General features: G+C 47.8%; 1 protein-coding gene across 1 annotated transcript in view; it reads left to right on the top strand.

Moving 5' to 3' along the window:
* Positions 1-12,160, top strand: part of LOC119458612 (DNA polymerase theta) — a 176,457-nt gene that overhangs the window by 20,959 nt on the left and 143,338 nt on the right. Inside the window, exons 5-7 of the mRNA XM_037720452.2 lie at positions 1,199-1,358; positions 6,915-7,011; positions 10,359-10,497. Of these exons, the coding sequence (XP_037576380.1) occupies positions 1,199-1,358; positions 6,915-7,011; positions 10,359-10,497 (396 nt within the window). The remainder of the gene's footprint in view (positions 1-1,198; positions 1,359-6,914; positions 7,012-10,358; positions 10,498-12,160) is intronic.

Genomic DNA, 12,160 nt, shown 5'->3' with positions numbered 1-12,160 from the left:
TATCAGGCACAGCCGCCAAGCACATGGCTGTATTGGGTAACGTCCTTTTCCTATAAGCTCGGAGAAACCGATACCTGGCTTCGCTACAGGTCTTCTTCCTCTTTCTGGGGTTTTACGTACCAAAACGAGTTCTGATTATGGGGCAGTGGCGCACCGACGGGGGGGATTCGGGGGTCGTAACCCCCCCCCCCTCCCCCTGAGGCCGAGTTAACCCTCCTTTTGTTTAACCCTTTTTCTTTCCTTGCGCCTTTGAGTACTGCAACTTAGATGTAAGACACGCAATCGTTTGCACACTCGCAAACTTGCGCAAAAAGCGCATTTTTTGACAATTTACCGTGAAGAAACTCAAATTAAGGCTGTTTAGATGGTATTGGCAAACTAAGGAAAACTGTCAACCTCCCCTGGCAGAGATCCTGGGTGCGCTACTGTTATGGGGCACGCCGTAGTGGAAGGCTCCGGATTAATTTTCGCCACCTGGGGTTCTTTAACCTGCACTACAACGCAAGGACACGGGCGTTTTTGCATTTCGCCTCCATCGAAATGCGGCCGCCGGGGCCGGGATTCGATCCTGCGATCTCGTGCTCAACGCCTGAGCTGACTGAGCCACCACGGCGGGCTACAGGTGTTGCTCTAGCCGTATAAAACGCGGGTTTATCGTGAGCAAAAACGGTAAATTTCGGTAAATAAGAAAGGCTACAATCATCATCATCATCATCATTGACAGAAGCTGACCCCCCCCTCAGAAAAAACCTGGATCCGCCCCTGGCTGGTGTAAAACCAGCTGAAGCTCATTGGTTTTTTTTCCCACCCTGTTATGTTTTACTGTCACTTGTAAGAGCTGGCTGACAAATCACTCGCTCGCAGCTCCCAAGGCGGTGGTGAGCAGACTGGCATGTCATCATGTAGGAAAAATACTTTATAAAAACTTCACAATAAATGTTTAAAAGAACGGGCCACATTGGCTCAATACCCATGTTCTGCTCGTGAGCGTAAGGTTGTGGGTTCGATTCGTGGCCATGGCTGCATTTTGAAGTGGGTGCAAGGCAAGACTGCTCGTGTACTATTGCGATGTTTAGGATGCACTTTGAGTAACCCCAGGTTGTCCTAATTAATCGGGAGCACTCTTCAACAGCGCCTCTTGTAGCCTGCATGTGTGTGTCGCTTTAGTACCTTAGATTCTTGTCAATCAACCGCGCAGGAGCTGTTTGGGGGCTGTGGTGTACGGGTGGGTGGCTTCCTAGGCCAGCGGAGGCCACCAGGGGGCCTCTCTGCTGTGGACCTGGCAGTGTGCACCATAGAGCGTGCAAACAACCTGCTCAATGGGATGCTGCTTGACCAGGGGACCCTGGGGGAATTGGGTGAGTGTGATGCCCCCCCTGCCAGTGCGGGTGGGCATTTCAATAAAAGATCATGAACAGCAGAACACGCTGTTTCTACGAATACAGTCAACGACCGGTTTTTTGGGCATGCCTGATAATTCGGACGCCTTCGTGGCACTGCCACGTACCCCTGGGCTGTGCCTCGTAGTGGATGACCAGATCAGAATTTGGATGATGCCACTGGGTCATACTACGAGATGTTCATTCTGTCCGAAATTTCGATCACCTGGGGGAAATAACTAAAGTTAGTGTGTTGAGCAGAGGTGCTCAGTGCCGCACTTGCATATTTTCGTTGACATTTGTTTGTCATTCAGTTTGTCCACTGCATAGTCTCGTGTTCATTACAAGTCACTGAGTGTTTGTCGCAGGCACTTTATACTGCTCTCTGGGCATTCATTTGAAAGATTGCTGGCTTCACAATCTTTCTGCATTCCTCCCGGCAAGCACACAGAGCAGTCTATTGACAAAAAAAAAAATATGGGCCTGTGGCCGACGGCTGGTGGAGTGCAGAGCAACAGAAATGGGTGGTCAAGGCAAATTGGCATAAATGGTGTGCCAAACATTAGGGCTGCCTTGTTTGTTGGGCTCCACAGTGAGAACACCAAAGAGCAGTCCAACAGTCTAGTGATCAGAGCAGAGTGAGGGGGCAGGCCCTGTCCGAATTTTGACATGGTATAAAAGAGTCAAAATGATGGGAAAAAAATGACAGGACAAGAGACAGTGCCAACTTACCTTGCAACAAGTACCGTATTTTCTGGTGTATAAGATGCGTTTTTTTTTCTGAATTTTTCATTGATGCGTCTTATAGAACGGTGCAACTTATGTACGTTTTTTTTTCCGGAAAAACTGCCATCAAAATCTGATTTGATGTTATGGCCATGCTAAGCGCGCTGGTTGACTTAATTGCTACACGTGTTCTGTGCGCGCTATCGAGGTGCCAGGTTCTTCTTGTGATCGAGTTCCCGAGCGCCGTGCGAGAAAGACGGAGTGGTGGCAGGCTGACCGCGAGTCGACCGACCTCGAAGTCGTCGCATCTGTAGATCGCTGTCAAGATACGGTGCGCGCCGCTGCGCAAACTACGCAGTTGCTACCAGAGTACAAGCCGCCCTCCCCCTCCCTCCCGCGCTGCCTTCCCGCTTTCCTCCCTTGTGCTCGATTCGGCTTACCGGCACACGCTTTCACTCGCACATACAGCATATGGCGCGCGGGGACGATGTTATCGCCCTTGGACTTTATACGGAACATCGGGGCAAACACGACGGCAGAAATGCACCATGAGTGGAAATATATGGCACACATACGCTAGCGTGTGACCCGCGTTCACGGAGTGAAACATCATGGTAATTTTTTTCAATTGCTTACCGAACGAACAGGTGCGTCTTATACACCGGTGCGACTTATATACGTTTTTTTCTGGAAAAACTGCTGTTTTGAGGGGGATGCGTCTTATACAAAGGTGCGAGTTATAGACCGGAAAATACGGTAGTGTTATGTCAGAACTGACTGTAACAGCAAAAGTCACATGTACTCTGGCATCCTCACCACATTAATGCCAGCAGTTGTGATCAGTACCATATAGAAAGGCTATTTATATGACCAAATTTTTTTGCATGTAAAAAATTGGATTTTAGCTGTGGAATTGATTGAATTTATGTGAGAACAAAATTTGTATTGTACATGGTGGTACCAATAAGAACCTGCTGTGGAATAAAATTACTTGGAAGTTACCTCTTGCAGTTGATCATGAATTTTTTTTTTTTTTTTTGCACTGTTGAACCTTGGGCTCTTACAAGGTGGGTTGACATTTGAATAATACAACATGCACCTCAGCCAAATAAGCTGAGCATTAACTAACGACCAAGCGTCGATAACATCCCAGCCTATAAACAACTTACTCAGAAATTATTCTGGGACCAGAGTTCATTGGGATCTCTACCATGAGATACAGTGTGCATCATAGAAAATAGAACAGTAATAAAAGGAGAAAATCGAGTCACCAGAAGATGAAGGGAGTCGAGTATCCAAGCTCGCAGGAACTAGGAACTGTACTGAGAGCAAGAAAAGAACTATATACAGTGGAATCTCGATGATACGAATCTCACGGGGTCACGAAAAATATTCGTATTAGCCGAAATTCGTATCATCGAAACACAATTAAAACTAACTAAATTATGGGGGGATGAGAGCATCAGATCGCGAAAATCGTGAGAAAAATTTATTTTTGAAAATCACGCGTTTCGGTATCTGCAACGCCTAATCTACGCTGTATCAAATGGTTTGGCTGAAAACGCACTAAAAGTGGCCGAAAAAGATTTATTCGTCAGTGCGCAGGGCGAGAAAACAGATTTAAATCGCGCAATATCATCGCAAGTCACGCAGACATATCTCGTATTTCCCGCCACCGAGCGCCGCCATCTTGGTATCGTTCGAAAGCTCAAAGTTTCGCCGTTCCGCTTCTCAATTCGTCCGTCGTCGCCATCTTGTAACAAATGCGCGAACTCAAAAGAAGCGCGGGTCTGCGATAGGTAGTCACACGGACCCTCCGATGAAAGCGGCCTCCGATTGGCTGTCGTGCTGAAAGGCGTCTCTCCATTGGTTGCTGCTGTGGCAGGGGCAAGATGGCAACTGCAGTTGTCTGCTTCCTAAACCACACCGGCATCTTCACTTGACACGCAGAATTCGGATTACTGAGAGCTCCCAGGTTAGTGATGGATCGTCGCTCATTGGAGAAAAAATTTTGGACGAAGCACGCCTTCGGAATACGGAAGCACAAGCCTCCTACGGCAAGAAAAATACGGCGATTAGTGGGAGAAGCGGAGGAGCACCCGACTAAACGTGCCGCGCTACCTCGCACCGTGGATTACGTGCCGCGCTATCTTGCACCGTGTGACTCCGGCAGCGAAACCGACAATCGCCCTGTGCCATCGGCACCGATAACGCAGTCGACGGAAGACGCGCCGACAGAGGCTCCCGCATCTCGGCGTACAGCCGCGCGAATCAGCCGAGATCGTACCTCGGTAGACATAGCTCGCTGCGACTAGGCAAAATGGTGCAAACACAAAGAACGCTGCCTGAAGCACAGCAGCCGTCCGATGGGCGGCTGCCGAAAAGGAGGAAAAGCATGAAAGCAAGAAAAGCGCCACCGCTTCAAATTCTTTACGCCCAGTCGCGGCCTCCGCGCTGTCTGGCGCCGCGTCCGCGCCTCCGCACCAAAAGAGAAAGGGAGAAAGCGCGTAACTGAGCGCTGTTCTCTTTCTCGGCCGTCGGTGGGGCGGCGTTTATTCGTATCAACCGACGCGGGTCGAAAATCGATTCGTAACAACCATACTCTAGCACGTTGCAAAGTAATGGGGCTTGGCCGGGACCACAGAAAAATTTGTATCATCCGGAAATTCGTATTAGCCGTGATCGTAGCATCGAGATTCCACTGTATCTAAATCCTATGAAGGTTCAGTATTGCGAATTGTAGTTGTCTAATGAAAAATGATGCAGTTAACGCTCTTCAAGTTTATTCAGAGTTGGAGTGTAAAATAGCAGGTAGGAAATAACAATATTGTTACTGGGAGACCTGCAAAGAAGGAAATTTATTTATGATATTTTTTACGCTAAAAGCGGGGCCACAACAAAGGTGGTGGACAATAGACACCAATTCGTCTTCCTCTTGTCCGCTATACACCTAAGCATCTTCTACATCCGCAGCATAACTGGATTATAACAATATGTATTTGTTTTATATTAATTGTTCTGTAGGCAAATCACGCCATTGTCAGTAGACTTTGCATTAGTTGCAGCAGCACATGTTTAGTTTAGTTCAGTTGAATATGTTTGACTCGATTTGCTCGATTTGTACTTGTTAAACAAAAAAAGTTTGGTTATAGAAAAAAAAAAGAGGAGGGGGGGGGGGGGCATTCTTTACTTGTCTAAATTTTAAGCCCATACTGCAGTGCCGAGAAATCAGCAAGATGCCATGGATTTCAGAGTATTTTTGACATGGGTGGGGCACCTCTTGCCATCTGCTGGGGAAACTACAGCCCATATGGCCTGAGCTCTGGTGCATGCGCTCCAAATGCCCAGCGATCAGAGCTGGAAGATCATATCTCGGTGCCTTTCTTGGAGGTTGCAGCTTAGTCTGGTAAACTCACTAGTTGGAGCCTTTGGCTTCTTTACCATGCAGTGTAGTCTTTTATTATCTCAAAACTATTAGATAGTCAGACGCTGTCCAAATTTCATGTCGGAAGAAGCTTGTGCAGTTACTTCAAGCCTTTTTTCCCATCTTTTCTGGTGCACCTAAACTTTACTCATGGTAAGACTGATACTATTTCTGGTATTCCAGAAATGTGATTTACCAATACAGTAGAGCCTCGTTCATACGCTTTGGAAGAAAATGCGGAAAACAATGTACTAACGGGGAAAATGTATGACCCAAAGTTGCAAACAATTTGGCAGACTCAACTGTACTTGACATCTACATACTAATGCGAAGCGTTGCAGCACGAAACGCCAACACAATGTGCCCCGAGCTGGATGGGCTGGAGCGGCCAAAGACGCACATTGTCGTTTTTGCGGCTTCGGTGATCGTACATTTGCAGCTCCTCAATTTGGCCTGGGTCAGCAGCTTTTTCGGGTAGGGCATTTTGGTGGGAATTTTTGAGTGCCCACTCGGCAAGAATCGTTGCGGCCCCAGACAATGACATGTGGCCAAGACACGCGTTGTTGTTTTACTGTTGCGTAGTGTTTTGAGAAAACTAAGGAAAACAAACGCAGTCGAGCTGGTGCGCGATGCTGGAATGTGATGCTGTCAGAGTGAAACATGACGTTTACTTCGCACTGCCTGCACCAGTGTACGGCGGCGCATTTGTGTTATCGCCTATTAAATGCATGCAGTACGCTTCCAATAGCACTACGCTACACATGTGAAACAGATAGGTGAACTTGCCCAACAACGCACATTTATAAGTTGAAGATACTTATTGCGTAAGGGTTGGCAGGCGATATCTGTGAATGTGACGGGTGACAACCTGCGAGGAGGTTCGTTGATACCGGAAGAGAAAACTGAGTGCGTGCCGGCGTTTTCATGCGACATGGACGAGCGAGTACTGCGGGGAAGCTGCCGTGGCAACTGCCTACTGCTCTCTATAGCGTGTGCATCGCATATTTTCTTGCTCACACGGGATCTAGCAGCCGGAAGATGTATCATACGATCGCAGTTTGGCTATGTACTGAACGTTGGTGCTGAAAAATCGCCTCTTCCGGGAACATATTAACCAGTAAAAAAAAAAACTTAACTGTATAGGGCTGCTTTTGTGTTCTCAATCATGAACGTTGACACTGAGAAATCGTACGAAACGGGATTGTATCAATGAGATTCTACTGTACACCTTATCATTAATTTTAGTACCCCTCAGATGAGAGTTAGTAAGGTACCTGTTGTGAAATACGCCGCACTTTATATACTAATGCTTGAACAAATAAACGGTTGCCCTGAAAAGTGGTTATTGTAGGCATAGCCTGCTCATTTTGGTTGACATGTTTCAGGGATCCTTGTGGTTGATGAACTCCACCTGGTCGGTGATGCTCATCGAGGATACCTGCTTGAACTGATGCTCACAAAAGTGGCCTATGCACAGAAGAGGTGAGCTATCTCTAATTACTCTAACATCCCCTAATGTTTGCAATGATGCTACCACTGTGCTAATTGCGCCGAACTGCACCAAGATTCAAACCCTGCTACATCCTGCTACATTTCAGCAAAATATGAGATATCTGTGCCTACCCTGCACTGTAAAGGTTGCTCGGGCTTTTGAAAAAAGAATGAAGTTCTCAAGCACTGTTTCTCCACACTATCGAAAGCGGCATGGCATGGACCAGCGGCTGCACTAGCTACGCGGTGGACCGAGTCAAGCCTCTCCAATTAACCCTAGATCATACTGCTGATTCTTCCGTCGGCTGTTGTCTATTTTCTAGGAGTTTGAATATCGAACAGTAGATTTCGAATCGAATCAAGAAAAAAAACTCCGAATATCGAATTGAATATAGAATATCAGGAGGCTTTTCCTTTTCACAGCATTTAATGGTTACAAATTTTGGGCAGGAAAATATGGTGTTGCGCATGCTCGAGAGTGTCCTATCATTGCATGACATGCATGTGGCAAGCTATCAGGAACTTAGGTACATAAAAATCAAGATATAGAGTACGGTCTACTCTTGTTAAAGGGAACACCAAATTAGTGTGCCAGCACTGAGGACAGCCGATTTCTAGTATATGAAGGTCTCAAAAAAAATTTATCAGTAGAATTTCTATTGAATAGAATCAAGTGCTCTTCTTCTTCTGAAACTAATGAATTAGTGATGTTCTGTTGTACTGAATACCAATGAGGTTCTCAGTTCAATAGCGGACCTGTATTTTGTGGCGCTCCTTTATTTATTGCGTACAAGGTTCTGCTTTCCAGTTTTTCTCAAAAATAAAGAATGGTTATTATCAGGTGGGTTATCGTAAGGCCAGTCTTTGTGGCAGACAAAAGGACCACGCATCATGCGACTCAATCACCGCTTCGTGCATAACCGGCGTCGACAGTACAGAGCAGGTGCCGTCCGCCACGTTTCATTGTTGAGGTTCAGCATTAATTGCCACTTGTAAACAATTCTGAAATCTGGAGGGTCACGGCAAGGTCACACGATGCTTGCCACCCCACCCCTCCCTTTTTTCTTTCATCCACCGTCCACACAAATGCATGCAACCGGGTCACCTGCTGTGTAAATCCAAGGCTAGTCTTGTTACAGGTTGCTCGGAGCTACAGAAAGAGGCCGATGTGCGTCTACAAACGGCGTTGGGACCGAGAGGCCGCTGTATGATGTATCACAAAGATGGTGGCTGTGAACAACTTTGTTGCCATTCCTTGCACTCGCTTTCGTTAGCAAGGCAGGTTTGTTGGCTTTCCAAGTGTCATGTGGCTGCTGTGAATAGATCTGCCTCGATTCGGCACCAAATAGTAACTTTAGTCACTGACTTCCAATGAAGCAACGCCAATTAGGCCTAGTGGCCTAGGCAGTGTGACTAGGACGAAAATTCGCCGCTGGCTGATATGTGCTAATGGGCTGCAAGCCATTGCGAAATGCTTCCTCCTAATACGTTCATACGAGTGGCTAATGAGTTATTGGTCCCAGGATCACTTGTGTGGGTTAGATTGATGGCTGTTGAAGCGACATGAAATTCGTCGCCGTGTATACAACACGATCTTTGTGCCTATCAGCACCTAGTTGGCCTGATTTTAGCACATGCTTTCACACTTTAAGAAATAGGAGCTGCTTTTCTTGCCGTTCCCTCTGTCCACATCGTGTCATCATTTTGATGGGTCCTGTCGACCCGGATGAACCTTGTACCAACAAAAGTGGCCCCAGCTGATGTGGCAGCGTTCGGACTTGCGGTGTTCGGGCGCTGTGTGTGTGACCCCTGTGTCGGGCCGATGTCCGGGAGCGCTCGCAGTGACAGTCCGCTACCAGGTCACCTAAGGCCATCTGTCCGTAGCACGTTCGGCCCTCCTTTTGCACCAAAAGCGAAGTGAAACGCTCACTTGGGTGGCATTGAGTACAATGAGCTTCGTGGCACATGGGACATGCGGCACTGAGTGATTCTCTGCACCAAATATATAAAATATTCAAAAAATGGAATAGTAGTTATTTGATTTGCTTAGGCAATGTGACAGCATCACTTTTCATCATGGCAATGAGCGTTCATGTTGGTGTAGAGCCAGGCCCTATGCTCCTCTCCTATATGATCAATGTAAAATGGTGACGGAAGTTTTGGACGCTATGTGGTGTCTCGCTTGATTTTTCGAACATAATGTGTAGAATGTTCCCGACAGTAACTGCCTTGGTGATTAGGTGAGAGATCACAGACTAGACTGGTGACTGGAATCCAAGATTACATCCACATGCGACATGCCGGCAACTACTGCGAACGCTTTTGTGAAGTTTGTTTTTGTGTTTACTCGGACGGAAGGGCGAAAGCTCAAGTGTAGGCAGAAAGCTCCAAACTGAATTCGCGCATCACAGCCTAATCTGACAGCGTTGCACAGTCAAAGGTTGCGGGTGTATACCATCTGCACTTCGGGATGTCTCGCAACGCCCATTGAACTGCATGATGAGTGAAAGTGAATTGCCCCCACAGTCTCGCTGTAGTTCAAGTACAGTCGCCGACCATTTATTCAGACTCGACGGGAACCGCCGAAAAATCCGAATAATCGAGAGTCCGAAAAAAAAGGATTCGCCAGAAAAAGTACCTTTATGGTCCCAGTGGACGGAAAAAATTGTCAATGCGCAACTGTACGGATGCATGCTTACGCGCGATCAGGTCAGCCTGTATTTCCGACAGTGTCTGGCTATCGCTATAGACAGAGTCTTGTAATTGCCGCGTCTCGGCGGCGCAGATGGCACGGGAGGCGTCGGAGCCATTTCGCACTACGCGACGACTGGACGAGATCGAACAAGCAAATCAGGCCTAACACACTAAGCAAAAGAGCGAGACTTGAAAGGTAGCTGTTGACAAGGCCTAGGTCACGTAACAACTGGCAACGCCTCCTATAAAGACAATGCCGGCGCGCAGCGGCTGGGAGCCGAGCAGCTGGCTTGTCGCGAGCAGACGACACCTTGCCGACCGTGCGTGGTCACCGCTGCTATATGCAGACGATGACACTCAAGTGGTTTCTTTATCGCTGTTCTGAGATCATGCGAGTCACCTTATGGGGCTTTTTGTCGCTGGTCAGTTTGTTTTAATACAAAAATTTGCTGGAGAGCTGCAAATTTCCGCGCGGCGTCAGCTGTGCTGAAACCTACGCCGTCGTTTTTTCTGCACAATCAACAAACGGGTCCTGGTGTTTCTTTTTGCAATTCCATGATTTAAATGAAGTGTACTATATAACACCTGTAAATGAATAGCAGTACTTTCCCATCATCTTCACTGTCGTAAATTGTGTTTCACAGAGGCCTGGTGGGACCGCGGGGCATTCAAGTGGTGGCCATGAGTGCCACCCTTGCCAACCTGTCTGCCCTGGCTAAGTGGCTCAGTGCTGACCTCTACCAAACTGACTTTCGACCTGTGCCTTTGCGACAGCTGTTCAAGGTGGGTTTATGTCTGTTTGTACGATTCTCTACATACTGGGCAAAGTGTATGTCCCCAAAACTGTGCAATGGTCCTTTATCAAGTGAGGACATCGGACACTCTCGGGAAGCATGGCAGTTTCAGAAATGTCAAAGCAAAGACAAAGTTTGTTGGGACCCCTTGGGCCCCCCCAGTGACAACGATGATACGTCCTGCGGACGTCCCTCACACGCTTGGCTGCACTTTTCCTGTCCTTGCGTACATCCCTTGCATGTCAGCGAGGGACATCAGCGGGGCATGCTGTGTACATTTTACGGACGTATGCCAGGGCCTTTTGCTCAGTGTTTGCTTTATTACATTACGTTTGTAGCACATGCTGTGTGACAAATGCAGAACAAATTGTACAAGCTTGTGGACTCAAATGGTAGACCGAGTGGTCAGGTGACCACTCTGACCTCAATGCTTTCGTTGTGCAAAGCAGTGACCTGGAAGGGGAAGATGCTGCAGGCATGACCGATCTAAATTATGTAACGGTTCTAAATTAGAATGTGATGGATCTAAATTAGTGCACTCACCAGTACAACCTGCGGAAATGCACCTAGTCACCAATACACACCGATAGGCATTGGGACCTTATTTACCACGGTGCTGGCAAGCGTAGAGTTGCGATTGCAGTGTAAGCGCACACGTCAAAGCTGCAGAAAGGCACTCGTGAGCCACTTTCTCATAGTGCCCAGCCTCTTCTGTGGGATGTGGCAAATCAAAGTGTGCTGTGGGCCTGCTGGTGTGAGTTGCGAAAGCCATCTGAGCCCCTTTACTATGCTTTCATTCATATGTACAGTGTAGACCGCTTATAACGTAAGTCGCGGGAGTTGTAAAAATCTGCGCTATAAGCGGTACCGCGTTATAACCAAAGCATGCTTTTTTTGGCTTTTGCTTATGCCAAACGGGCAACCCACCTTTCAAACACAATTTATTACATATTTCACCCACACACACATGCAACACAATCGCAACACAGCATAGAAACCAAGTTCCCCTAACAAGTGCGGCATCAGCGGAAGAACGCTGTTATTTTTGTCTGGAGACTGGTCTCCACGCCCACGCTCCCTCTCCTGAAAAAAAAAAAGAAGAAAAAGAAACAAAAGGAGTGCGCCACCGTTCTCCCCCTGCACTCTGCGCACCCTGCTTGGACGCTACTATCTAGTTCACTCCAGACGCTGCTATAGTGAAGAAAACGTGCGCCCTCTTTCCTCCAAAGTCTCCCGCCCTTCTCCTCCTCTTTGTTTCGCTTTTCGCCGCTGGTCTCCATGTGTGCGCCCACGCTCCCACTCCTGAAAAAAAAAACGAAAAAAAATCAGTATGCTTTATGTGCGAGTGAAAGCGTGCTAGGGACGCGTGCTTTCACGGAGAGTGTACGGCGGATAGTAAGCGCAACGACTGTCGTCGTGCGGAAAGCCGTGGGGGTTTGGGAGGGAGGGAAGGGAGGCGACGTTTAGCTGCGGCATTCGATGCGTATCTTGCGACCGGGCGCAAGGGGAACTGGCGACTCAATCTCCCTCACAAAAAGAGGAAAGCGCGAAGACAGCTCGGGAGGGAGGGGGCGCGGCTTTCTCTGCAAGCCACTGCGTACTTTGTGTGGCTGAGTTCACGTGCACCGTATCTTGAAAGCAATCTCCACACG

The sequence above is a fragment of the Dermacentor silvarum genome, chromosome 7 (assembly GCF_013339745.2).
Source record: "Dermacentor silvarum isolate Dsil-2018 chromosome 7, BIME_Dsil_1.4, whole genome shotgun sequence".
Classification (NCBI taxonomy): Eukaryota; Metazoa; Arthropoda; class Arachnida; order Ixodida; family Ixodidae; genus Dermacentor; species Dermacentor silvarum.
The sequence above is the reverse complement of the archived record's forward strand: the minus strand, read 5'-3'. Positions and strand labels throughout refer to the sequence as shown.